This window comes from Rhinolophus sinicus, chromosome 7, assembly GCF_057876585.1.
Source record: "Rhinolophus sinicus isolate RSI-liver-muscle chromosome 7, RSI-T2T, whole genome shotgun sequence".
Lineage (NCBI taxonomy): Eukaryota > Metazoa > Chordata > Mammalia > Chiroptera > Rhinolophidae > Rhinolophus > Rhinolophus sinicus.
The window spans coordinates 52,249,472-52,277,048 of NC_142507.1; the positions used below are offsets into that span (position 1 = coordinate 52,249,472).

Here is a 27,577-nt window from a genome sequence, read left to right on the forward strand (position 1 = left end):
AGCTAGTGTCAGTCGGGCTGTAGGAAATAAAAGGATGGATTAATAAAGGAGGGAACATTTGATGACGAGAGTACATTTGTTTGCAGCACTCTGTACACCGGGGGCCTGGAGGGTGGCAGTTGGAAGGAGGATGGAACACGACTGCACATTCTGAAGGGCCCTCCAAGCTCTACGTACTGGGCTGCCGCAGGATGACTGAGCAAGCAACTCTGAAGGCTGAAAGGGCAGTTGGCACAACTGGGGAGGCAGAGAGCAAAGAACCCAGATTACAACAATCCAGGAAAAGAATAAGGAGACATTTCCGAGGCTGTATTAGAAAGAAAGCAGCAGCAGGAGTTGGCAAGAGAGTGTAGGTATTAAGAAGAGGCGCCAAAGATGATTCTAATGTTTCTATCACATGGACAGTCACAGAGTTGGTGGCAATGGGTCAGTAAAGGGGAGAATTCAAGAAAGATGGAGAAAAGCTGTTTTGCCATGTGTAATTTAAGATGTCAACCAGAGGCTCAGTGTAATATATGGAAAGATGCTCTACTTAGCCTGACTCGAGAGGGAAAGTTCAGATGCCACGAAGACAGGTTACTGTGACACATACACGTTTGTATGTCAAATGACTGAGCTTAGAAAATTCTCCTTCCCTCAATTCTTGGAGCCATTTCGGAGCTTCTGGACTACGACTCCCAGGAGGCCCTGCGCCACGCCCCACTTCGCACCTCCGGAAAGGTATCCCGTGAGTCTCTGGGCGCAGAACTCCGCCTCCGCCTCCGCCGCTGGGGGCGGGGCGACGTCGGACTCCAGGAATGCGCGCTTACGCACTTCCTCCCCGGGTCGGGGCCGAATCCCAGCATGGCGGGTTCGAGTCCCGCCTCCTGACTGTAGCTACAAGCCCCTGAGTCCGGGGTGGGGCGCATTTGCCGGATAACCTCTCCACCGCGAGGGGCGGCGGCGCACGTTGCACTTCACCATGGAGGACTACCTGCAGGCTTGCCGAGCTGCTTTGCAGGTAATGCACGCCTGTCTGTGACTGTAAGAATGGAGCGAAGATGTGGGATGTGGGGAGGGTCTGTGTGGAGGGAACGCGGAATTGTGGGGTCGGGGCTTGGGGACCAGGGCAATGGGGAACGCGAACCTCGCTCGTGACAGTGGGAATACAGCTCAGGCTCCCCATTTTGGGCCCCTTGCTTTTGGGGTCTGCCGGAGAGCGGGGAGGAAAACCGTGGGTCTGGGTCCTGCATCTGAGCCTCTGGCCGCTGTCGCCTGGCTCAGTTCCCGCGAAAGGTCCCGGGCTGCGCCGCCGCCAGGGGTGCCCCGGAGGCGTGTGTGCTCCTCGCTCCCCGCCCCTCTTCCAGTTCTCCGCTCTCGAGGCCTCCTTGGCCCACTGGCCTCCAGGTGAACCCCGGGGGTACCTGTGCTCCTGACTTGATTGCCACTGAACGAGGTTTCTGTCCGGCGGGCCTGACTCAGCCTAGAATAGAGGTGGTCGTGGGGTTGTCATTTACAACCTGTGTTTGTGATCAACCCGCACAAGCCATCGGGCCTATCTGTTCCCCCGCAACCTGCAGTGGTTTGCCAACAGCTTTCTTCCTTGGCCTTAAGGCACACCGATTACATAACCCCCCACACCCTATCCCCACCCCCCAGCCCCGCCTGGAAGATAAGCACAACGTGTGTTTGGAATCAAAACTATAAACACGACTCTTGAATGCTTTGTGGCTTATTTTCGGGGCTCTCTGAGCCAGTTGGACTCTCCAGCCGTGCAGACTGGTCATGCAGCGTGAGGCTGCTATCCTCAGCAGCAAAAAGCTGGCCCGGAGAGGTCCCAGGAGGTCACCTGTCCCCCTTCTCCCCCCCACTTCAAGTTACACTGTCCCTGTGGAAACTTAGATGTTTGACTTCGCCTTCCTTTCTAAGTGTCTTAAATGGCGACTACCCCTGGGCCATAGATTCTGGTCTTGAACAAATCCTGAAAGTCACCTGATTTCTCCTGCAGAATTAGCTGCCGGTGTAAATGAATGTCCTCACCTGAAGAATAGGGGTGAAGTTCAGTTTTAACACCAATTAACACCAGTTACTTGTGAGATACAAATTTGGGGCAAGTTGTTTTAATGCATAGGGCGATTTGGAACCAATTCATTTTGGTTACCTCCAGTTTCTCCCACAGGGAACTCATGAGAGGACTAAGGTAGAGTCTTTGTGGCACCATTCCTAGTGTGAAGCATTTGGATCTGCCCCCCCACAACCTAGATGACTGGTCTCTTTCCCACCGTTTGATCAAGAGCCCTTGGACCTGAAACCACCAAATAGCATTTCATTGCATGCATCTATCCCACAGCATCTGCCCTCCAGAGGTTAACAGTATACAGAGGGTGCCAAAAAAGGGGGTATCTTCTACAGCAGTATGAAGCTGAGAACACTGGATTTTTCTAATATTGCTGGTATCCTGACCTTTCTGTGTCTGCATTCATTCCCCAGGGCGCAAGGTTTCGATCTTAATTTTTCTGAATGTGTGAACTTGTGAGTTGAGGTTGTAGCTTAGAACTCTCCTCATCACACAGCCTAGCCAGGGCCAGGTGGAGGGGGGTGAGGGGGCTAAGAAAATTAGACTCGAGGTATATTAGTGAGTGAACAACAATAATTTAGATTGCTTTTACTTACCGAAGTTGTAACTGTAGGTGGTGAAAACATTTTAATACAAAAAGGATATGAAATGAAAAAGAAAAAGATTCGTTTTCTTCTCCCCATTCATTCCCCAGAGGCCACACTTGTTTCTTGTGTAAAGAAGACATGAGTAAGAGGCACTTAAATTTGAGTGTTTCCGTTTTAGCTTTTTTTTTTTTTTTTTTTTTGTAGTTTAACTTTTAGAGAATTGTGAATGCTTGACTTTTACACAAGATAGAAACAGCTGATAACCCAGCCAACTCTCTTGTTGATAGCATATTTTTAGCATTTGATACCAGAGGAATTTTCTGCAGCCTCTGCTCCAATGACAGTAAGGTTGCTCCATTTAAAAGAAATCCTGGTTAACAAAATGTCCTGTTCGTGGTGTCTCATCCCTAGTGGGGAAGAATCTTTGCTTCAGGGTGGGGCTGTACTCAAGTTCAGGTGCAAGTTCTGAAGCCTTCACATAATTAATCAGTGTTGTCCACACTTCCTCAGGCTTGAGGCAGGAACCGGGAGTGGTTGGCTTTCCTTAGAAATGTACAGTCCTGGGATCGCAATCGGTCAGTCCCATTCTCTGCTGGGAGGGCTTCTCTGTCTCTGGCTCCTTGTCTCTTTTTTCACCCTCCCCTATTAACTATTTTGTGGGCTAGGCATCAGACCACATTCAGCTTCAGGAGGGAAGTGGTTTTCTTTGCCAGCACTTCCCCCAACCCCCCAGTCCACAAAGAACATCAGGATACAGTCATTCCAAGTAGTGGCTTGTTGTTGTTTTAAAGAAAAAAAAAAGTTTATATTTACTTGTGGCTCTGAGATTGGATTTCTTCCACTGGCAGCTCAGGTTTCCTCATGCTCTAAGTAGAACTATATTTGCTCTGAACTCTTCTGCGGATGGTCAGAAAACAGGCTGTTTGGCTTGTGCCTTAAGCTGGCGGGGGATGGGGTGAGGTTGAAGAGTTGCCCCTGTTTTTCCTACACGGCGGGAGAATGTTGCCCTCTACACCTGTTTGCCCAGGGAAGCCTTCATTTATTCTGACATGATCATTCGTTGCACCCTTTTTCATTCACAAGAGTCTCCTGGTTTGAACAACAAAGCACATGGCTGCCTACCTGGCGAGCTATGTTAGGGATTTGGGACGTACACCAACGAAAAGCTAGTGAGTTTCTTAAGGTAGAAGTTAAGCTCCATGTGACAGCCACGGGTGCTGACAGCTGGAGGTCTAGAGGAGGGGGTTGCTCTGGCCTGGGCGGTGGTCGGAGAGGGGGCTTTGGACAGCGCCTGACCGGGTGGGAAGGCAGAGGGGCTGGAAGGGAGCTGTCCTTCCTACTACAGGGTGGGCACTTCTGTGCTGTCTCATTGACTCCTCGTAACAACGTCATGAAATTAGTTACAGTATTATCCTCATTGGAAAAAAAGGAATCATGCGGGTTACGGAGGCCAGGATCCCACCGCAAGGAAGAAGAAGAAGCAGAGCTGGGATTCAACCCCAGTCTGGTCTTTTCAAAGGCGAGCTCCGCTGCTTTCAGACAGAGCAGGACAAACAGGGCTGGGCCCGAGCACATCTCGTTTTGCGGGTGGTGACCAGACCAGCTGAGCTGCGGGAATGGTGGGTGCTGCGCAGGATGGCAATGCCACCATCTCCCTCGGTCACTCGTACTCCAAGATGTGCTAAAGGTCCCACAGCATTATTCCTTTTCTAGTAGTTTCTTCTGGCTGCTGGCTGAGCTTGGCTGAGCGCAAAGGGTCATTAGCCTTCCCCTGGAACTCATTTCCCCTCAGCCCAGAGCCGTGGTGTGTGTATTTGCTTCCTGCTTTCCGCTTTGCTGCTCAACCTTCTGTCGATGCTGGAGGCCTGATCCAGCCTGTCTGCTGCCACTGGAATGAAGCAGTACTACCGTGTTTCCCCGGAAATAAGACCCAACCGGAGAATAAGCCCTAGCATGATTTTTCAGGAGGACATCCCCTGAACATAAGCCCTAATGCGTCTTTTGGAGCAAAACTTAATATAAGACCCGGTATTATTTTCGGGGAAACGCAGTTATACGAGTGAGACTGGGAAAAGTTCTCCGAGGGCCCAGCAATAGGTCTCTCCCCTTTGCTCTGCCTTTTCTCTGTTCCTCTTACCTTTTTCTCCACCATCAGGGGCTGTGGCCACCCGTGTTTATATATTAGCGCCCTCTCTAGAGAACATAGTGCCACCCCCCTTATTGCGTCAGCGAGCGACTTATCTGTGTAGCCACTTATCTCAAGTGCTTTGTTGCCGCTTTGGTCCACAGCCATCTGGGCAGTGCTTGGTATCCAGGAAACAGAGCGGCCTTCTCTGGTGTCAGGAGGAGGGATTGCGAGTCAGAGGACTGGGGTCTTGGGTACAGAGTTCTCATATTGTGTTGGAAAAGTTTAATATTGAAAAGGGTCCCCCATGCTGTTCAGTCGGAATGGGTCTTGGCTGCCAGCCTCTTAGGCTTAGGGGAGCGGCACAGGGGAGAACCTCAGGACAGACTTTCCCCAGAGGCCCTGCACCCCACATCTTGACAGATGACCTCTGCCTTTTGTTCTTCTCTCTTAGCAGTGGGAGTAGGAGGTGAGAAAGAGGGTGGTTTAAAAACAAGAACCTAGTGAGTTACTAGATAAGGCAATTTCTACCACCAGGAGTCTTCTGAAATCGCGCCTTTCTGGCTATAGCTTTACTGGGGTGTGGCGCAAGCAGGTAACAGCCAATACAGGGAAGATGATTCTAGGTTCCCTTAGACTCTCTTTTCCCTCAAGTTACATAGTTACATAACTTTTCCTAAAGTTATGTGATTGATAACTGTTCATTCCTATGTTTTGCTCCCCTGAATCCCTTGCCCACTTTTGTAAACTCTTCCATCTTGTAAATCTTCCTTGTTTGAAGAAACCAGAGTGGGGATTTTCAGCTTTCTGTCACGCGGTAGTTCTCAACCAGGGGTGATCTTGCCCCCCAGGGAATGTTTGGCAAGTCTGGAGACATTTGATTGTCATGACTGGACGTGCTGCTGGCATCTAGTGGGTAGAGGACGGCCCAGGACGGCCCCCACAGCAAAGTATTACCCAGTCGGAAATGCCAAGAGTACTGAAATTAAGAAACACTGCTGTAACAGGTGGCTCTCATTGGGCCTCACTTTTCCCTTCGTCTCTCAGAAGCAAAGTGATCAGAGAGAATTCTTGTGCCCTAAGCTGAGCCGTGGACCTCATGGCCTCATCCTACCTGGCAGAATGCTCATACCTGGAATGAAATCATAATCCTTAAAGTACCGATGTGTTCAGATCGGCACTTGAGGACGAAATGATTAGTTCATGCTCGTAAAAATATTCGCACGGTGCACGGCACACTCAGTAAACGTTTCAAAATAAAACCAAACCCCTGTCTCTGCTATTGTGGGCACTGGAGGTTTTAATGTAGATGATTTAAAACTGATAGCTAGGGAGGTGCAGAGGAGCAGGTTAATAATAAGCTGCTCCCTCCTCAGACTTCTTCCAGCAGCTGGACTTTCCAAAGCTTTATATCTACCAGTGCTAAGAGGCGCAGCTGTTCTCACTGTCATCTCCACCTGCTGGGAAAGTGTCTGCTTCTCGGGCTGCGAGTGTTGGTTGTATCTGGTTATCGTGGAGGCTCCTCGGGAAGGGGGACCGCTTGTGGACCAGTGGATCATGGACTAGATCTTATTTTTACCTTCTTTTCCAAGTCTGTTTGCCTAGTCTTGTGATTTAGAAGTGGAAGGACTCTTCCCTATTTTGAAAATGGGAAAAAACCAGCCAGGGTTGATACGGCTTCAATGCCTCAGCTCCCCCAGATGCCCTGCCTTTGACTCCTCATGTGCCCAAAGCCACATCAGAAATCAGAGTATTCTCTGTCTCCTGCTGTTCTTCCGTAAGTTACCATTCGAGGGGACAGTGTAGCGGAGAAGAAAGGACACTTTCCCACTAACTGACTGTGTGTGGAACGCTCAAAGCTCAGCCAAAACCCGGGCGCCCTCTCAGCTAACGTCCTCATCCATGAGGTGGGGACCCCTCAGATGACCTGGCCTCCCTCCTCTGTGAAGATCAGTGAGGGGATGTGTGTCAGGCAGCTGGAAGTGGGTAATGATGCTTCTGCGCATGTCCCATCCGCCTTCCTCCCCAGGAGTCCCGCCGGCTGCATGTGGTGCTGGGAAATGAAGCCTGCGACTTGGATTCCACGGTGTCAGCTCTCGCCCTGGCGTTTTACCTGGCAAAGGTGAGTACTTAAGTGAAAAGATGTGGATGCAACACCCAGCGCTGCTGCCTAACGCCGGCTAGTCTTGGGTAAGTTCCACCCCTTAACTTTGCCGAGTCTCGTGTCACCCTCTGTCAAGCCCGAAATGATACCATTTTACAGTGTGGCCATGAGGAGCAAATGAGTACGTGTATCTGGCCGCATGGTAAAGCGTAAAGCACTAGGCAGACAGTTTGTTACCGAGTTCCTCAAGGGGAGCGGTGATCTGGTGCGAATTCCTCATGCCATGCCTGTGTCAGTTCTGGAAGACTGAGCGTCCCTTCTCCGCGTCCTCTAGGACTATTAGGTCTTTTCCTTGAGTTAACTTGTTGACCTTCATGTTATTGCTGAGAAGGAGAGAGGACAAGCGCTGTCCTTTGGTTTTTATCCACTGGGTCACTGCGGCTTCGGGGAAGGCAGTAACTTACCCAAGATCATGTCTCCCTGGGTCCCCATAGTCTTGTTCTGTTTCCTGTTTGTGCCAACACACTGCCATAGCTTCTTTTCACTTTCCTCTCCAGACGACCGAGGCGGAGGACGTTTTCGTGCCAGTTTTAAATATAAAACGTTCGGAGCTACCTCTACGAGGGGACAGCGTCTTCTTCCTTCAGAAGATGCACATTCCAGAGTCCCTCCTGATTTTCCGGGACGAGATTGACCTCCATGCGTTGCGCCAGGCTGGCCGTCTCAGCCTCACACTTGTTGACCATCACGTCTTACCCCCGTAAGTGGCAGGAGCTTCAGCTGATAGTTCCCAAGGGCTGTGTTGCCCTCTGATGAGGAAAATAGAAAGAGAGAAAGAATTTTTGCTCTCGGAGAGCTCACAGGCTAATCATAATTGATGGGTCATATCAGAGACAGAAAAAAAGCAAAACTATTTCCTACACAAGGCAGAATCTCATTAGTGTCTGTTTAACAAAGGTGCGCACCTCCCATAATTTCATCCCTAGTTTAGGACTAGAAGAAACTGCCAACAAAGCCCCTGCAAGTGTGAGACCTTCCTGGCTGGCTGGCTCCTGCTATTAGGAAAATGTATTTTTTTTCCTGAGCCCAGTGGTGATGGCAGGACTTTGACAGAGGGTAGCCTCAGGGCGTGGGTCCAGCCACCCATTCACTCATTAATAAACCTCTGTTCAGAGGATGCAGGTGAGACAGAGTCCATGATTTCAAGCTTTCAGTCAGGAAGAATTAACTAAGCAAACAGGTCATTGTAATGGGTTTAGAGTTAAGTGATTAGTGTCACTCTAGGGGGCAGTGGGTGTGTGTGTGTGGAGTGGTTACTGAGTTAACCCTTGATCTCAGCCTTGAAAGAGGGCTAGGAGTTTCCTCAGGGAATGGGGAACCCAGGTATGTAGGGAAAACATCCAGGCAGAGAGCGAGATTAGAATAAGCAAAGGCAGGCAGGCATGAAATAGCATGGTGAATTGTGGGCACTGCAATTTGTTTTGCATCGCTGGAGCATAAACTATGAGGGAGAAGTAGGACATAGAAAAAAGATAAGAATAGAGAGGTGGGCAGGGGCCAGAGCCTGGAGACCATGTAGGTCCTGCCAAGGAGATTAGACTTTGTTTTAGGACAGTGGGGGACTAAAGTTAATTATACTTATTCCAGGTCCTAAACTCATCAAATCTTCATTCTTCAAATGATCACTCAGGTAGCATCGTGGAGGACAGCTTAGGAAGGCCCAGGACCGGAAGCAGGTGTTTGGTTACAAAACTATTGGAATAGTCCAGATGAGACACTGAGGGCCTAGAATAAGACAGTAGCAGACGGTTGGCAAGGAGGGGATTGAGACAGAAGCCACAGGATCTGGTGACCTGCCTGGAATCGGGGTATTAAGTGAATTGAGGAAACAGGAGAGATTAGACGTTTGGTATCAAGGGTATCGTTTGGAAAGACAGCCCTAAAGGACATCAAATATGTGAGTAAGGTCTTGGTGGCAGATACTTTGCCAGATTACACAGGACCTATGGAAAGATGACGTCAGTTATAACACTGGAGAATTGAGAGGAGTGAGAGGTAGATGTGACCTCTAAGTCTTGGCCTGAGACGCCTGTATTTTGCTTCATGAGTGACGTGGGGATTGGTCAGAAGCAGCGGAGTGCTCCTACCTTTCTTTCTCTTTTCCCCGCACCCCACCCTCTTCCCCACACAGAAGTGACGCAGCCCTAGAGGAAGCAGTAGCAGAGGTGCTGGACCATCGGCCCATCGAGCAGAAACGCTGCCCTCCCTGCCATGTTTCGGTGGAGCTGGTGGGGTCCTGCACCACCCTGGTGACAGAGCGGATCCTGCAGGGGGCACCAGAGATCTTGGATTGGCAGACCGCAGCCCTTCTGCACGGTGAGAGTGGCTTGGTTGGGGCCTGACTAGTTAGTTCCTCTATTCCTATCCCAGAGAAGGGAGAGTGGAAAAGTCTAGACTCTTCCAGCTGGACCGTACCCTCCCAGAGCCATTCAGGCCACAGCAAAGGATGGGAGTCTTTCAGGATACAATTAGGTGCTAAAGGCTTGGGATACTTTGTTGTTTAAAGGCTTAGGGGATACTTTGTTGGAAAAAGCAAAAAGGAAACCCAGGACAGCGGACTCAGAAGCTGCCTTAGCCCCACAGTATAATGCAAAGAGGGGTAGCCGAAGAAGCAGGACACAAATTCTCATGCTGTTTCTGCCCAGGAAGTAACTACCATGTTTCCCTGAAAATAAGACCTAGCCAGGCCATCAGCTCTAATGCGTCTTTTGGAACAAAAATTAATATAAGACCCTGTCTTATTTTCCTGTAAGACCAGGCCTTATATCATATAATATAACATAATATAGTATAGTGTGATATAATATAATATGTAATATAATACCGGGTCTTATATTAATTTTTGCTCCAAAAGATGCATTAGAGCTGATTGTCCGGCTAGGTCTTATTTTCGAGAAACACGGTATCTATGTGACTTTGAGGAAATCTCTTAACCTTTTTATTCTCATTTTCTCCATTTGTGGGGGGGAAAAAAAAAAAAGACAGCAAAAGAGTTGGACTAGACTCCCTTTTCCAACTTATAAGCTTCTTCACTGGAATTTGGCCTGCAGAAGACAGAGGTCCTCTCTCTCAGACTGGGTTTCACAACTTCCTAGGACTGAGGTGCTCAGGCTTCCTTTCTTCCTTCTCCCCACTTTCCTGCCTGCATGTGAGTTCGGATTTGGGCCGTCTTCCTCGGGACATAGTCCCAGTTCCTTGTTTTCGATGAGTTTGCTGTGCCGTCTCCTCTGTATCACGTCCTTTCGCTTGGAGGGTTGTGTGTGTTCCAGGGGTCGTGCGTGGAGGGCCACGAGACCTGAGTTCCACCCTCTCCCTCCTCCCCAGGAACAATCATCCTAGACTGTGTCAACATGGACCCTAACATTGGGAAGGCCACCCCAAAGGACAGGAAATATGTGGAGCAACTGGAGGCCCTCTTCCCGGATCTGCCCGAGAGAAAAGACATCTTTGATTCTCTGCAAAAGGCAAAGTTTGATGTGTCAGGTGGGAAGGGGTACACTGACGTCTCTCCTGCCCAGGTGGGGAAACAGGTGGGGAGCATCATCGAGACAATTTCAGAGTATGCGTAATGATTAAACTTTATGCCGGAGAGAACCGAGGTGGTGTGTGAGCGATCAGGAACTGGTCAGTCGTTGACTGGATTGTTCTGTGTGAGCTGTTGTGGGGGAAGAGGAGGAGGAGGAACAGAGTAAGAGTCTCAGAGTTTCCAGTCTAATCAGAATATAGACATAGAAATAAAATATGCCAAAAGAATACTAAATCATCAGAGTGAGATCTGGAAGCAGAAGAAATATACCAAGGTGAATACCAAGGACAAAGAAAGAGAACAAAAAAAATCTTCCATAATTATCTACCCAGCTACCACCTCTTGACGTGTAGAAAGAAAAGTGCCACGTGTGCTTTTAGAAAATGAAAACAACACAGAAAGGGGGAAAATCCTGAGCACAAGGCTCCCTTCTTCCTTTTATCCTCTCTCTTGTTCTAATGGTAGCTGTTGTGACCCAGTAATTTAAAGTAATTTTGATTATCTAATGACATTCTCAGTTACCAGTCCTTTCTTTGCCCCAAAGAGAGGTTGTGTTCTTCCTCTTCCTTGGCCCATCTTGGTATCCTCACCTTCCTGGTCTTAGGGCCCTGGGTTCTTTGACCTCAAGTCTCACATCTGCTTTCTAGGACTGACCACCGAGCAGATGCTGAGAAAGGACCAGAAGACCATCACCAGACAAGGCCTCAAGGTGGCCATTAGTGCAATATATGTGGACTTGGAGGTAAGAGCAAGGTGCAGGTGTGGTGGGCACGAAAACCTCGCCCCTCATGCCTGGCTCTCCTCCGGAGGACATCTCGTACCTTCCTGCGTCTCTCCGTCTCTGTGGTCACTCCCACAGTTTCCTGGTTTCCCTGCCTCCACTTTTGCGCCCCTACAAACCCTTCTCCCCACAGCAGCTGGAGCGATCTCCTTAATACGTAAGATCACGCCACCCCTCCCTTTCCCGCCTTGTCAGTGGACTTCTAATAACACGCAAAGGCCTGGCTGTGGTTACAGCGCCCTCCTTGGTCTGGCCCTTGTCTTTCTCTCTGACCTCACATCACTCCAGCCCCACTTTCCCACTCCTGCCCTCATGTTACTGCCGCCACGCTGGCTTGCTTTCTGTTCCTCGGCGCCATTAAGCTCATTCCCAGTTCAGGGCCTTTGCACTCGCTTTTCCCTGTGCAGCGCCGGCTCCGCCGTATCACTGAGCTCAGGTGTCTCCTCTTTTAAGAGGTTCTTCCTGACCGTCCTCACTGAAATGATACCCTCGCCACTCAGAAATCTCTAGATTTATCTTACTCTGTTTTCCTCGTAGCACTTAACACACTGGAATAGTCCTATTTCATGGTTTCCTTGCTTATTGTCTCTGTTCCTCTGCTGGTGTATCAGCCCCGCCAGAGGGAGGACCCTGCTTCTTGGGTTTGGGTTGTGTCTCTAGCACCTTTGCCAATGCCTGGCACTCAGTGGGTGCTCAGTAAACTTTATGAAATGGGTGAATGAGTAGAATTTTGATACTTGATATCTGAAGTGGTATTTGAATTCCTGGTTCCATGTCATATTGGTTTAAATCGTTCGACAACCTGATCTGAACACATATTCTCATTGTCTGCACAGCTTTCTACTAAATGCTGTGTACAAATGCTGAAAAACTAAATAAAACAAAATAGCATGACCTCTTCCCTTACGACTCATAACCTACTTTGGAAAACAGACATAAGAACTGAAAAGGCTTATTACCAAGTACCATAAGCACAATGCAAACTAACACATTAAAAGTGCCAAAGGGAGGGCCGGCCCAGTGGCTCAGGCAGTTAGAGCTCCATGCTCCTAACTCCAAAGGCTGCCGGTTCGATTCCCACGTGGGCCAGTGGGCTCTCAACCACAAGGTTGCTGGTTCAACTCCTTGAGTACCGCAAGGGATGGTGGGCTCTGCCCCCTGCAACTAAAATTGAACACGGCACCTTGAACTGAGCTGCAGCTGAGCTCCCAGATGGCTCAGTTGGTTGGAGTGCGTCCTCTCAACCACAAGGTTGCCAGTTCGACTCCCGCAAGGGATGGTGGGCTGTGCCCCCTGCAACTAACAACGGTAACTTGACGGACCTGGAGCTGAGCTGCGCCCTCCACAACTAAGACTGAAAGGACAACAACTTGACTTGGGAAAAAAAAAAAAAAAAGGCCTGGAAGTACACACTGTTCCCCAATAAAGTCCTGTTCCCCTTCCCCAATAAAATCTTTAAAAAAAAAAAAAAAAAAAGTGCCAAAGGGAGAGAGAAGCCATGATCAGAAACAGCTGGGGGTGCTATCCATTGGGGGATCCCCTGGGGGAAACACTGCATGAGATATTGGAGATGAGCATAGATTGGCAACGGATGAAGCGCCAAGGATGCAGTTGTCACATGTCTGTTCTTATTTGTGTGCCCCGTTGTTCCATTTTGGAATAAAAATACCCAAATGGCAAAGACCTTTGATTGCAAGAGCAGGGGAGTCTTGCACATGCCAGGCACATTACATACATTAGCATTTTTGTACTTCCTAAAACAACCATGTTTGGTAAATGTTTCATCCTCACTTTACAGACAAGAAAACTTAAGTCCGGGGAGGTTAACCTAACTCTTTGATCATAAAGCTTATTTATAGGTAATAGAGCTGATTTTTAAACCAATTCTATCTGAACCCAAAGCCCATCCTCTCCCCACTCTACACACTGCCTCCCAGCATAGAGTACATCCAGGTACCTCTTATGGCGTACCAGTCCCAGGGTAATATGCAGCAAGAGAAACCCTTCCTGAGCATGTTGTGTTCGTGGTGACAAGGAGGGGCCAGCTGTCATCCTCAGCCCTGTCCATTTCTTCTCTTCCAGGCCTTCCTGCAGAGGTCTGGCCTCATTGCAGACCTCCGTGCTTACTGCCAGGCTCACAGCTATGATGCCTTGGTTGCCATGACGATCGTTTTCAACCCTCAAAATGAGCCAGTGAGACAGCTGGCTATTTTCTGTCCCCATGCAGCCCTCCGAATGACGGTGAGTCTCTGTCCCTTCTCCAACCCGAAGGCCCTGTGGCGCTCTGCCTGTACGCGCGCTGCCCTCTGTGGTAAGACCGCTCCTTGGTTCTTATGTTGACACAGGTCCTTCGTAGTCCCAAAATCTCCCCTCCCCGCTTTTTCCCATTCTCTACATACGTGAATACCCTCAATCATTGTTGAGAAAGGGAGATTCCAAAGAGAGTTAGAGACACGGTTCCTACTTAGAAGGAACTTAAAATCAGCTTCAAAGAAAATAAATTTGGAGTTAAGACTTGGTGTAATCATTGATTCCCACCCCTGAAAATCGATTCTATTTTTTTTTTTTTTTACCCTATTGCCTTGAAAATGGAAACACAAGAGAAAGCTTTTCTGCTACTTACCCGTGCAGCAATTAATTACTCTTGTTTAGCGCTGACTGTTGAGAAGTGGTCTGGGAGCAGGTGTGTTTTCTTGCCTGATCTGCCATGTGGCCCCCTTGCCCTCCTCCTCCCCTTCCTTTTCCTCCGTTGGCTACTCATTAGCCCAGAGGAGAATTTAAAAGTGGACGTAAGGCGGTCCAGGGGCTCTTTGGGCTGCTTGGCTGTGTGAGAACTGCCAGGCTGGTGACTATAGCCAGAGAACCCTCTGAGCCCGCGAAAGGTACGTCTGTCCCCCTCCACCTCTCTCTGCCTGCCTTCTCCTCCAGGAAACAAGTGTCACTTCACTCAGTGGAAGGTAGTTTGGTCCTGTGGAAAGAACTAGTTTCTAAAGGCAGGTAGACATGCTTTTCTGTGTCGGGTTTGCCACTTCCGTGCTCTTTGAGCCAAGGCAAGTCAGTTGACTTCTGAGTCTGTAAGTGGCATGATATTACCTACTCAGTAATCAGTCTGATGTAACATTAAACACAGTATCGTGTAAAGTATATTGCTGGGCAGTCAGCACTCGGTACTGGGTGGCTCTTCCCAGGCGTGTCATGAAGGAAAGGGTCCCTTGGCTGATAAAGTGCCTGTCCCCACTGTGTCCCCACCACAGCCTGTCTGTGCTGGGCCACAGGAGGCCTCTCCCACCGTCCCTGCCATTGCCTCTCCCTCCTCTTGGGACAGTATAACACAGCGATTTCGAGCACTGCCTTTGCTGACAGACCTAGGCTCCAGTGTCGGCTTTGCTTCCTTCAAGCTCTGACTTTAGCCAAGTTACCTAATCTGTCTAAGTCTCAGTTTCTCTCCCTGTAAATGAGAGTAATGGTAATACCAATCTTATAAGGGAGTTGTGAGGATTCAAAGAGAGAATATTGGTAAATGGCCAGATGTGGCACTGTGCCTGGCCTACCTCCCACCCCACTTTGATCTGTTCATTCATTCTGCCCTGATTCTTCCCCGACCTCAGTAGAGGTCTGTCCCGTCCCAGCTAAGGCTAGAGTTCAAGTTTTTGAGCCCAGGAATACACTTGGAAACAACAAGTGTCCTCCTAATAACAAGTGTTAGGAGCTGGGGGCCCTGGGTTCTGGTTCAGATTCCACCATCATCTACACGATCGTGTTCATCTCTCGGGGCTTTGGTTGACGTAATAAAATGAAGTCTATGGTCTCAAGTGTTTCTTCTGTTTCTGAAACACTAGCTGTATTAGCTGATGTGCCCTTGGTTGCAAGCAATAAAACTGAAGTCTAGGTGACTTAATAAGAAAACCGTTTTCTCCTCTGTAAGAGAACCCTGTACCTGGGAAGCCTCAGCTCTTTGCCTCACCGCCTTCTATACCATTTCCCCTTCTTGTCTCCCCTTTAGATCTGTGGAGTCCTGGAACGCTCCCAGTCTCCGTCCCTGAAGCTGACCCCTGTCCCAAGCAGCCACCCCAACCTCCAAGCCTACCTCCAAGGCAACACCCAGGTCTCTCGGAAGAAATTTCTGCCTCTGCTCCAGGAAGCCCTGTCAGCGTATTTTGACTCCATGACAATCCCTTCGGGGCAGCCTGAGACAGGGGGTGTGTCCAGGGAGCAGGTGGACAAGGAGCTGGACAGCGCAGGTACCCCGCTGATTCCTGGACTGAGTCAAGATGAGGAGGACCCCCCACTGCCCCCCACCCCCATGAACAGCTTGGTGGACGAGTGCCCTCTGGATCAGGGGCTGCCGAAACTCTCCGCCGAGGCCATCTTTGAGAAGTGCAGTCAGATCTCGCTGTCGCAGTCCTCCAGCGCCTCCCTGTCCAAGAAGTGACTGTTGGGACAGGAGGGGATAGCGAGAGCGGTTGCTTGAACCATGTTTTGAGACGTTTGCATGTTTTGAGACGTTTCAGCAATTGTCTTCATTGCTCCAGGATCTGGTGTATTGTGGTCATAAACCTGGGAGGAGAAAGAAGTACAAGAGAGCAGCTGCTTCAGGAATGGCTTTCTGCCTTTCCACCCCACCCCCCGTCTCTACCAATCAAATTTTATTATTTAATTCTTTAAGTCTGCACTGACTCTCCTACATCTCATTTGCCAGGAGCACAGAGAATGTGTGCCCCAGAAGTGCCCTCCATGAGGCTCTTTCCGGTGTCTTGTGGAACCGCACGCTTATGGTCTCCACGTATTCGCTTATTCTCTGGTGAAGTCAGGTATTTACTACTGAGCGCCTACTTCAAGCTAGGTAGAAACATGGAGTGCATTGGAAACTCTTATTCCAGTTTTCAGCCATTGGCAGATTTCCAGCTTCGTGACCCCTCTCTCTGCCCCCAGCTAGGTAACGATGTCTGATTCTGAGGTGACGAAATTTCTGTTCGGAGCTTATTGTGACTCTCCTGGCATTACTGGGGAGCAGGGTAGAGGCCATTATTTTCTGTCCTGATCAGGTGGCCCGGCTCTCAGTTTCTTTGGATTCCTCTCCCCCAAAGTCTGAGGAGACCCAACAGACCCTGGTTCTGGAATGTTCTGGGCCTAAGACTTCATGGACTCTGCCCAAAAGCCAGCAGAACTGCGTTAAGAGCCCGGGCTCTGTCCCCGGCCTTAGTGGGTCTGTCAGTTTCTCGTCCGTGTCATCCTCTTGCTCATATTAAGAGGAAGCGTGGAGTTCTAACACCAGCTGCCATGAACCGTGTGTCTTTTGCGACAATTCGTCTCTCTAGGTCTCATTTTCCCATGTATAACACCAAGGACCTGGACGCAAACCTCTCTCACATTCTGTGATCTGCCTCTTGCCGCCATCCTTTCTCTCTGCATCTCTGAATGTTTTTGGTTTTATTTTTCTGTTTTCCCTGGGAATGCTCGGGGTCACCAGATTGTCTGTATTTATACGTGCTTGTGCCAAGGGACTCGGTCGGCCTCATGTAGCATGTACAGAGGTATGTCTCACACCTTAGTGACCCGGCTGAGAGCTCCCTCCCCTGACTTGTTCGGCGTGTGTAGTCTCCGTTTCTCTTCAGATCGACTTGTCCCCCTTCCCCCACTCCCCCCGCAGCTCTATTCCACATAAGTTGCCAAGTTTCACTGAGTAGTGGGGGGTGTGGAGGTGTGACGCGTGGCGTCTTCATTGTAATGGGGGGCGGGTGGACTTCCTGCGGAGATGATGTGTGTAGCCATTGGAAGGTGAAAATAGTCGTGTGATTACTGAACCAAAAGAGTTTATGTTTTGTAATTTGGGTACTTTATTTTGCATTTTGTTAAAGTATTAAATTTTTTTTTTCCTGTATGGGGCCGTATTGTCTCTTTTTACAACTTAAAATCAGGCCTTTGCCTCGGATCACTGTTTCAGCCTCAAGTTTCAGCTCCCTTCTTCCTGCTCTACTTCATGTTTTCCTTCCGTTGACTCTTTAGGAATGAGGCGCAACAGTCTTCTGTCACTTGTCACCCTTAGCCTTTCCTTTCATTTGTTTCTTCCTCCAGAACCCTCCTGAAAACATACTTGCGTTGCTGATGTTGCTTATGCTCAAAAGGTAGGGCCAACATAGTCTTAAAACCAAAATGGGTTTTACTGTTGCCTTTTTGTCTTTTTTTGTGTGTGTGTGTTTTTAAGCATCTTCCAGGTTATGAGGAGTCTGAGAACAAGTGGCCTCAGTACATAGACCTCTACCCGCCCCCCCCAAGACTCGCCCCTTTAGAAAATGCACTCTCCTCCCCCAAACCCGCCCCCACTTAGGCAGGGTTATTCTTTTGGGTGAACCTGCTCCCTGGGAAGGGAGGTGGCAAAACCTGTTTGAAGGTGAGGTTCCCTCCCTTCCAACCCTTCCTACTGAGGCAAGAGCAACAACAGCTGAGAGAGAACAGGGTACGGAAGTGCTGGGAGCTGGGACCGCCGGCTGCCTGGAAGTCCAGGTGTAAAGGAGACAGGAAGATTTGTGAAGATGGAAACTATAGCGGAGGCAGGAGAAAAGACATTGGATCTCGGGTATGTGAGACCTGGGTGAACTCAACTGGAAAGAAGTGAATGGTCTTGGGGGATATTCCCACCACCCAGCTCTTACCAGGTCTGATCTTGGGTTCCTAGAGGCAATAAGACTAAGAATTTGCAGGGAAGACATGGGGGTGGCTTTAGGTAGGAAATGTCGCAATGGTATGGGAACGGGAGGCCAGGGTAATTCCCTGTGTGTGTGTGTGTGTGTGTGTGTGTGTGTGTGTGTGTGAAGGAAATATTCTGTGATAAATCTGACCCTGTTCTCTGTTTTCTAACACTCACCCTCCAAAATGGCCATTCTCTAGAAAAGCAGACCTAGAATTAATTTAGGTCCAGGTGCTCCTCCCCAGCAAATCTTTCTTCTTACCCTCTTCCTCCACCCCTCCACCCATGCCATGGTTTCCCCTGGCCACTCCCAGCATGGTGGAGGAAAGGCAGGCCTGACCAGGTGCCATCTTCCCCAGCTTTGCCCAGTGACTGTGGGGCAGGTCTGTTGGGTTCTGGCCAATGGTAATGAGAAGCACTCACCCCTACTGTGGAGGTGGAGCAACTGCCACAGATGTAACTGATGAGCTGTATGTTCTATCCTTCCTCTGCTCCTCAGCGCAAATGAGGGGCGATCCGTTTGTAGCCAGCGGTGAAGCGGGTGGAAACATCAGCCTGGGAGACAAGAGATCTGACTTTGTTTTAAGGCCTGCCCTCTGCCCTGCACCTGAGTCACTCTTCCCCATCCCAGGGTCTCCTACCTCCCATCCAGTCCCCTTAAGACACTGCCTAGTTTGCCTCATGATAATCTTTTCTTCTGGGGGGTGGGGGGACTTACGGTCAGGGAGAATGCAGAAGCGACAGGACTGGGAGCACTGCTGAGACTCGAGGGACTGGATCTGCAGGAGGAGTGGCAGGATGAAGAATTCCCTAGGTGAGGAGGTGTGAGGGAGGCTGGGAGAAGGGGGGTGGTCACAATGGAGGGCAGGCATGGGGGGACTTGAAGGGAAGAGGCCGGATAAAGAAAGCGGAGGGGATGAAATCGTGGCGGGGAGAGAATGGATCAATCAACATCTGGCTTGGTGCCTTTAGCCTGTGTTTCTTCCCCCTTTTAATCTTTTCCCTTCCAGGTTGCTTCCTGAAGCGGCTGACCCTTCCGAAGATACTGATAATCCTCAAAGTGACTCACAGGCAGGTAGGAAAAATCAATCCTAGGCCTCAAATTCTTGATTCAAATCTAGTGAAGGGTTATGCCACCCATATCCCTTTGCAATTTTAATTCCCTTTCCCCAAATGTCCTGTGCTGTCTCCGTATTGTCACTTCCATCTACACAGGAATTCTAACCTCCCCCGCTAACACATACACACATCTTTTTATTTTTTTGTCCCCCTCCCCCTCCGACCCAGGTACCCCCAGCACGTTAGCCCTGTGTGGCCAGCGTCCCATGCGTAAGCGTCTTTCTGCCCCAGCGTTGCTACTGAATCTGACGAAAGGGCCGGGAGATAATGGAGCTTCTCCTGCCCACTCTGTACCTTCCTCTCCTGGTGGCAGTTCTGACCTGGAAGTAGACGAATTAGAGACACCTTCAGACTCGGAGCAGCTGGACAGTGGACATGAGTTTGAATGGGAAGGTGGGAAAGACACCTGAGGGCTGAGCTGGTAGAAGTAGCGGCCAGTTAAAGAAGCTCGGGATGGATTTAGTGGGACTGAAGTTAGAACTAATAAGGTGGGGACCGAGAAGTGAGGTCAGCAAAATTGATTTCCTCAGAACAGAAAGCTAGAGCCCAGAGATCCAAGGCAAGGGTGTCAGCAGAGGGGGGCTGGGGTCCCTTTTTATTAAGGAAAACTATTGAATGACTGTTGCGTGCCATCACTGAGCTGGAACCGGAGATATAAAGTCCCCACCCTCAGGCAATTCTCTGCTTAGTAAGAAATGAGCATAAATAGAAGGAAATGCAATTTCAGCTTATGACCTTCACATGTCCAGGGTACAGAGCAGGCCGGGAGGAGGAGGTCAGCACTGCGGGAGAGGCACTAGGAAAGACCACAGAGGAGGTGACTGACAGCTGTCCATCACGTAGTCGGACGGGCATTCTAGATGGAAGAGGCGATTGGGGCAGCGGCATGGCATTTGGGGAATTCCAAGTCTCAAGCATGACTATTTAGATATTAAGGAAAATTTGGTTTCTTCTCTACTCACAACACTTCTGACACCAACTGTGGGTTTTCCCATCAATTCTCCAGCTCTCCAGACACCAACTTGTGTCCTGCCATTTAGTTAGAACATGAACCACTTAGAGTGAGCGCAGACCCCAAGGTTAAGCATCAGTCCCCCAAGACTGTCCCCCTCCCCGCACTTCAAACACCAGTCACATGTCCAGGTCATGGCCTGTGCTGGCTACCACTACCCCCTGCTCGGGTTCGATAATTTGCTAGAATAACTAACAGAACTCAGAAAAACAATTTCCTTACTAGTTTACAGGTGTATTGTAAGAGGCTGCAACTCAGGAACAGCCAGAAGAAAGAGATGTGTAGGACAAGGCATATGGGGAGGTGTGTGGAGCTTCCACGCCCTCTTAGCACCCCCATGTGTTTGTTCACCACCGACCCAGAAGCTCCCCGAACCACCTCAGCTAGGGTTTTGTGGAGGCTTCATTGTGTGGGCACGACTGATTAGCTCACTGGCCATTAGTGATTAACACAACCTAGTCTCTCTCCCCTTCTCAAAGTTGCAACACTCTAATCACATGGATGGTTCCCCTGGCAACCAGCCACTAATCCTTAGGGGCTTTCCGATGTCACCTTATTAATAAAAACTCATGTGGTTGAAAGGCGCTTGTTATGAATAACAATGTTTACTCCCTTCATCTTTCTCATTGAGTGTTTCAGGAGGCAGGGACAAAACCAAAATATATATTGTATCTCAGATATGAAAGGCGGGGCGGTTAAGAGACAATGACAAAAGATAGTGCTATGTTAAGTCAGCAAGGTCAAACCACGGAGATTCTTGCTGCCCTGCTAAGGAATTTAGATTTTATCTTTTATCTTTAGATGGGGAGTCATTGAACGGTTTCATCAAGGGAGTGACGTGATCAGAGTTAATCACTCTGAAAAGATCCCTCTGTAGGGTATCAGTCCTATTATGGTGCAGCCATACAATGAAATACTAAGTACGAGCCAGCTATTTTTTAAAATGAGGTGGGCATCTTATTGTCATTTGAGTAAAAAAGGGAGGGGAGAAAAGAAAGCTTGCTCCGGCAGTGGTGTCGAGGGTGCAATGGAAACCAGACCAGAGGCAGGAAGACCAGTTAGGAGGCGAGAACAGGCCAGGTGAGAAATACTAAGAAGCTGAACCAGGACAGTAGCAGCGGAAAGAGTGATAAAAGTGTAATGGAGGCAGAGGGAAGAGGACCCAGGCTCCACTTGGCTCGAGGGCCAATAGAGAAGAGTCTCGGGTGATGTACAGATTTCTCTCGCAGGAAGCTGGGTGGACGCAGTCCTTCCCCGAGAAAGGAATCTGAGAGAGGAAGAATAGCATGAGTCTGAGTTGCCCTTTGGGCCTGGTGACTTGGAGGTGACAGAGAGACGAGTAGAGGTGTCCCGTGTAGGCACGCAGGGATGTGGGTCTGGAGAGAAGCCTGGGCGAATCTGGGGATCATCACCTTACGCTGCTAATGCAAGACGTGGGAATAGATGAGCTCACCCGAAGAAAAGCATGGAAAGAGGAATAAAGAATCCGGAAAAAAGAAAACAAAAACTGATACTGGCAAGGGCCATGGACCTACCACAGGGCAAGGTTGCTTCAAGGGCACCGTCTACTGCAAAAGTGAGGATGATGAGTCGTAGGAGAGAGCGACCAGCAAGGGGTTGGCGTATTGGACAAACTAGGGCTGGCGTCACGGGGAAGGAACTGAGGGATGACAGGGTGCAGTAATAAACTAGGAAACGGGGGACGTTACACGATGCTGAGGGTGTGTGTTCTGCCCTGTTGACCCTTCCCCATCCCTCTGTTTTAGACGAGCTGCCCCGGGCAGAGGGCCTGGGGGCCAGTGAGGCCGCTGAAAGGCTGGGCCGGGGTTGCATGTGGGATGTGGCTGGAGAAGATGGTCATCGCTGGAGGGTGTTCCGCACAGGCCAGCGGGAGCAGCGAGTGGACATGACGGTCATTGAGCCCTATAAGAAAGTCCTTTCCCATGGAGGTAATCGCTGGCATAGTGGAGGGGAAGGACTATGGCTTCTGGACTAAAATGCCATCGCTGGAAACCCCGTGATTGGGTGCAGCCATCCTTCCTGTAACTTCCAGAGACCCTCCGAGTCCCTCAGCCGAAACGTGTCTGTCAATACATATTTGTTGCTTGAATGAATGAATCTTCCCCTTATCCTTCCCAGGTTACCATGGTGATGGCCTCAATGCTGTCATCCTCTTTGCTTCCTGTTACCTCCCCAGAGGCAGCATTCCCAACTACACGTATGTCATGGAGCACTTGTTTAGGTGAGGTGGGAGGCCCGAAGGGCCCAGCTGGATGTTGGGGGGAGGCATACAAAGGGAACCCCTTCCACGACCAGTAGCTGATTTTAGAGTCCATAGTAACGTCCCTCTCACTCCCCACGACCCAAACACCTCCCCTGACAGTTGCGTCCCCCCAGGTATATGGTGGGAACTCTGGAGCTGCTGGTAGCTGAGAATTATCTGCTTATTCACTTGAGTGGAGGTACCAGCAGGGCCCAAGTTCCACATCTGAGCTGGATGCAGCAGTGTTACCGGACTCTGGACCGGCGGTGAGCCTCGGGACAAGGGGCCACGGCTCTGGCTCTGGCTCGTCGTCTTCTCTCCCATCCTCCCGTTCTTTCTTCTTCCATTTAGTTCTTCCTCTTTTGCGTCCCTCTACACCCCTTTCCCAGCCTCTCCCATCTTCTGTCCTCTTAGACTCAGGCAAATCTAGTTTCAAATATTTTTTTTCTCTTTTTTCCTGTGGCCTTTGTTTTTATTCTGGATTATTCTACTTCAGGGGTTAGTTTCAAATCTTGCCTTCACCATTTACTAGCTGTGTGACTTTCGACAAGTCACTTAACCTTTCTGAGACTCGGTTTCCTTGTCTGTGAAATGGCAGTGAGAATCCCTTTGTCCCTGGGCTCCCTTCCGTCTCCCACAGTCTTGTCGTTTATTTCCCTTTCCAGTCCATTGTCTTCTTCTCCGCCTTCGTCCCTAACCCACACATCTGTTTTCCCCCCTGTTCCTTTTTCCCCTCTCTCCCCTCTTCTCTTTGTTCACTTTTTCTTTTTCGCTCCTTTGTTTTCGTTTTTGTTTTCTCCTCATGGGTCTTCTTCACCTGGAGTTTTATAAGTAGGCCTGGTCCCGGAGGATGGAGCAGGGTACAAAAGGAACTCACGTGAGGGGGGGGCCCAGGAGGGAAATGGGTGGAGAAGACCAGGCTGAGAGGTTCTGAGAAGACGGCTTCCTAAAAATGAGCATGCAGGGCTCAAGCTGGGGAGAGCTGAGCTGGCAGTTAAAAGAATGGCGATTAGACCCAGTTGCCAGAGAAGTCTAGAAAGTAGAGACGGGAAGGAAGTTAAAGGACAGAAGATAGCCCCGCCTGCTTTTCAGGCCTGAAGATGGGAGACAAAATAGGCTGACTTCATCTTCTTTTTCAGGCTCCGGAAAAACCTGTGTGCCCTGGTGGTTGTCCATGCCACGTGGTACATGAAGGCGCTCCTGGCACTGCTTCGGCCCTTCATCAGGTACTCGCTCGGGGGACAGGTTCCCCCCATCCTTCCCCATTTTCAAAATCAGGATAAGGGAACTTGCCCCATCCTGTCTCTTTCAGCCTTAAGCACTCTCCTTGTTCCATTTTCCTTTATGAGGGTCTCCAGGAGCCCCCTTCCCGGTACAAAACACGCTTGGTTTGTCCCTCTTTTTTTCAGTTCCAAGTTTACACGCAAGATCCGTTTTCTGAACAGCCTGGGAGAGCTGGGCCAGCTCATCTCCTTGGATCAGGTCCACATCCCTGAAGCTGTCAGACAGTGAGTCCCGAGTTTTAGGATAAAGGGTGGGGGCGGGATGTGTAAAGCCAGTTTCCATTTTCTTAATACCGTGCGGGAGATACAAAGCAACTAACAGCCAGAGGCCCTGCCTTCTGCTTCAAGGTATCTGGGAAAACTGCACACACCCAGGGAAGAAAGGAAGGACACTACTGTATCCAACAAGGACAAATGAAAAACTATACAGAGAAGTGCTGAGACACCAGGATTCAAGAAATGATCACAGCACCGAATTTAGAGGGATTCAGGCCAGCCCTAGAAATTAGAAAGGGACGTATTGGCAGTGAGTGCGAGAGCCTATGCAGTGGGGAGAGAGCTAGGGAGCAAAGAATCCTAGATGAGACCCACTCAAGCACCCACTATTCTCTCTTCCAGTCACCTGGCTTCTCCCTAAACCAGTGCGTAAAACACAGGTACCCTCTCTCCCTGTCTCTCCTAGGCTGGACCAGGATCTCCATGGCTCAGGAGGAACCTAGCATAGGACTGGGATAAAGGGCCGGAGAACCAAGCAAAGATCTCCATCTGCCTACACCCGAACCCTGAAACCCTGAAACGTGAGCTCTTGTGTAAACATCTCCTTCACCCCCAGGACCAGTGGATCTTCACATCTCCGTGGCGTGTCATTCCTTCCGTGACCCTGCCTTCAAAGCAGGGCTGGTCTGGAACCTGATCTGCTGGGTGCCTTTCATTTCAGAAGTAGGGGTGCACATGGTGGCATTTTGTGCGCGAAAGTGCAAGGCTGGGGGTCTGAGTCCTGCTTTAGCTGTAGAACCGTCATCTCTGAGTCATCTGGGCCTCCTCGAGGAAAGGGCTGCAATCCTTTCCACCTGGGTGTGGTATTCTAGCCCTAGGGTGAAGGTGAAGGGTGGTGGGTGGGAAGGGCGGGGCCAGGAGTCCCTCCCTAAATCTGAGAGGGCCGCTGTGTGCCCCCCTTTCCTTTTTAGCCCTGTCTGCTGCCTGTGAGCCCGGGGAAGGCGTGTTTTCAAAACCTGTCCTTCTGTCCTCTTGAGTCAATTGAGATTTGGAGCGCTTAATAAACTGCCATGAGAGGTTTAAGCTCTGCACCGAGGAAGTGAACTCTTTTCTCCAGCCCCTGCATCACAATCCGTCTGTCGGTGGAGTTCTAGTTGCGGGGGTTCCCAGGATTTTCAGCGGAGCCACTGGGGCTGCGGGAGCCACGGGCGGAGGGCCTGGGGGCGGGGGTGGGGGCGTGGCGCGCGCATCAGAGCCCCCTCCCCCCTGGGCCTCAGTTCTAACGACCCGGTGGGTCAAGAGCAGACGGGAGGGAGAGAAGGTAGGAGGCCCGGCCTCGATCTCTGGGCTCCCTCCCAGCCCCACACCGTCCAGCCCCATGGTCCCCGCCGCCGACGCGCTGCTCTGGGCCCTGCTGCTGAGTCTGGGGTCCCGGGCGGCGGCGGGGGCCCAAGAACTGACTTCGGCGGGGACGGCCGGTACGGCCGGGACGGCCGGGACGGCCGGGACGGCCGGGACGACCGGGACGACCGGGACTCGGCCGGTCAGTTTCCGCTTCCAGGGCCCAATGACCCGCAACTACCCGTCCACCGCGCTGACGGCTGCCTCCCCGAAGAGGAGGGTAATGATGCAGGACGAGGACGATGTCGTGGCCACTGCCGACCGCCTGGCAGGCCCAGCAGCTGCGGAGCTCTTGGCCTCGACGGTGTCCACGGGCGTCAATGGGTCGCGGTCGTGGGAGCATGAGGATGGGACTTTGGAGGAGGGGGTTGTGATTCACGTCGATAAGAGTAGCACCAGCTCGGAGGTTCCCAGTACGGTTCCCAGTTCCGTTCCCAGTACAGCGGTGGGGCCCAGCTCAAGGTTCCCCGCGAATGTCCAGGAGCCGGAATACAGGCTCTCCACAAGCCTGCCGCGCTCCAGCTGGAGGTCCACTGAGGACCTGGCGCTCTCCGACACGAGCCTCAGCCAATGGACAACAGCAGGTGCCACCCCACACCGCTCCTCACGTCCCTCGCCCACAGCCATGCCACCTCCGGAGGACCTTCGGGTGATGCTAATGCCCTGGGGCCCATGGCACTGCCACTGCAAGTCAGGCACCATGAGCCGGACCCGCGCAGGCAAGCTGCAGGGCCTTTCGGGGCGTCTCCGAGTTGGGGCGCTGAGCCAATTGCGCACGGAGCACCGGCCTTGCACCTATCGTCAATGTTCCTGCGACCGGCATCGTGAGGAATGCCCCCTGGATTCAAGCCCCTGTTCTGATGCCAGCTGCACCACCCAGCCCAGCACCACCAGCACCACCAGCGCCACCACCAGCCCCATGCCTCCCCTCAGCAGCAGACTCAGACCCACGCCCATGCACTTGTTCAGCCCCAGCCCCGCCCTTGCTTTCTGGAGGCGGGTCAGGATAGGGCTGGAGGATATTTGGAACAGCCTCTCTTCAGTGTTCGCAGAGATGCAACCAGTAAGTGTTTGGCGATGAGCGGGGATCTTTGTTGATGGATCTGAACAGCCCTGATAGGCAAAGCCTGTTGCTCAGCAGCCACTGTGCTTGTGTCAACTGCTGCTTGTATGTCTAGTTATTGATTCGTAATGTGCATTGGTCTGTCCATCCTGTTGGCCACGATTCCACTGGTTATTCCTTGAACTGCTGGTTGGTTATTAGGTAACATGCATAGTGGGTCATTAGGTGATGACTGACCAAGCTGTTAAGATTGCAGATATGTAAAGAATTCCTGATGAGCAGATAATTAATGGAGGTGGAAGATAATTAAGTTTTCAGCTTCTCTGTGCAGTTTAATAGTAATTACAGCCAGTGTCTGAGGTCTTGCTATGTGCACTTTCCCTGGATCAGCCCTCCAACCCCCCATGAGGTATTAGTATCCCCACTTTACAGATGAAGAAATGGGGGTTTGTAAAGTTGATAAGTGGCAATCACAGCAGGCCTTAAACCAGGTTGGTTTGACCCTAGTGCCGACTCAACCACGGTCCCAAAGAATTCTCAAGGAAGCACAGTTGAGCCACCCAAGGCTCGACTGACCTGGTAAAATATTCTCAATGGATAGGATGATAGGACCTTTGGGGAGAGGTGAGGGACAAAATGTCCACTTGGTCATTTTGCCGGTTTCTGTTGTCTTTCTCCTTACGTGTCCAATGGCATTCACTATGTTAGAGAAGCATAAACACAGTAGTGTTGAGGGAAGGAGGGTTTGTGGGGAGAGGGACATGAAGTAAGGAAGGGAAAAGAAATAGATTTGTTACATTTCCCCTTTTCTCTATTTTCTTTCTTACCCAGATAGACAGAAACCAGAGGTAATGGCCATTTGACCTACAAGAGGAGGTGTCGGCATCTCAATCTCTCCTCCCTTTTCAATCCCAGCACCCCCCGGATATTTTTAGTACAGAAAAACAAAACTAGAAAAAACATTGTTTGGTCTCGTGTCTTTTTACAGAGGTATCTGTGGAAGGAGAGACCGCCAGTCTCGTGGACCCTAAAACTGAACTGTGAAGCTAGCAGCGTGTGGCTTGGGCCCTTCCCCCATCCCTCAGATAAAATGTTGATATTGTTCACCTTGCTCATTGCCAAAGTTGTTTTTAAACAAGTGTTTCTTTAGAGACTTGGAAAATCTCAGGTGAATACCCAGAGAAGGGAACAGGAGGAGCAAGGACGTGGGCCCCTTGGACGATAGTGGTCTCATTGCCTTCACAATACGTAGCCTTCTCTCCTTGGAAAGGTGCACAACCCCACGTCAGCCAC

General features: G+C 50.4%; 3 protein-coding genes across 8 annotated transcripts; all 3 read left to right on the forward strand.

The window, feature by feature from the left end:
- The first annotated feature begins 191 nt into the window (after positions 1–191).
- PRUNE1 (prune exopolyphosphatase 1) lies at positions 192–17,120 on the forward strand. Of its 4 annotated transcripts, XM_088799598.1 has the most exons (9): positions 192–347; positions 406–426; positions 6,798–6,890; positions 7,430–7,632; positions 9,064–9,248; positions 10,257–10,415; positions 11,106–11,200; positions 13,322–13,480; positions 15,243–17,120. In XM_088799598.1, exons 1-9 carry the CDS (start codon positions 192–194, stop codon positions 15,669–15,671), a joined length of 1,500 nt encoding a protein of 499 aa, XP_088655724.1. In that variant the 3' UTR covers positions 15,672–17,120. The 4 variants fall into 4 exon arrangements, with proteins under 4 accessions (XP_088655724.1, XP_019595528.2, XP_019595529.1 ...); XM_019739969.3 differs by lacking the exon at positions 192–347 and having other exon boundaries at positions 392–1,000; XM_019739970.3 differs by lacking the exon at positions 192–347 and having other exon boundaries at positions 393–1,000; positions 6,798–6,958.
- Positions 17,121–17,250: 130 nt separating this feature from the next.
- BNIPL (BCL2 interacting protein like) lies at positions 17,251–24,903 on the forward strand. Of its 2 annotated transcripts, none has more exons than XM_019739973.3 (10): positions 17,251–17,816; positions 18,652–18,741; positions 18,938–19,002; positions 19,215–19,439; positions 21,825–22,007; positions 22,198–22,300; positions 22,456–22,587; positions 23,461–23,547; positions 23,731–23,829; positions 24,287–24,903. In XM_019739973.3, the coding sequence occupies exons 1-10, from the start codon at positions 17,773–17,775 to the stop codon at positions 24,321–24,323; spliced, it is 1,065 nt and encodes a 354-aa protein (XP_019595532.3). In that variant the 5' UTR covers positions 17,251–17,772; the 3' UTR covers positions 24,324–24,903. The 2 variants fall into 2 exon arrangements, with proteins under 2 accessions (XP_019595532.3, XP_088655730.1); XM_088799604.1 differs by having other exon boundaries at positions 19,215–19,256.
- A 125-nt stretch (positions 24,904–25,028) lies between these two features.
- On the forward strand, positions 25,029–27,515 carry C7H1orf56 (chromosome 7 C1orf56 homolog). 2 transcript variants are annotated; one of them, XM_088799603.1, is made up of 2 exons: positions 25,029–26,284; positions 27,273–27,515. In XM_088799603.1, the coding sequence occupies exons 1-2, from the start codon at positions 25,199–25,201 to the stop codon at positions 27,432–27,434; spliced, it is 1,248 nt and encodes a 415-aa protein (XP_088655729.1). In that variant the 5' UTR covers positions 25,029–25,198; the 3' UTR covers positions 27,435–27,515. The 2 variants fall into 2 exon arrangements, with proteins under 2 accessions (XP_088655729.1, XP_019595531.3); XM_019739972.3 differs by having other exon boundaries at positions 27,116–27,408.
- The last annotated feature ends 62 nt before the right edge of the window (positions 27,516–27,577 follow it).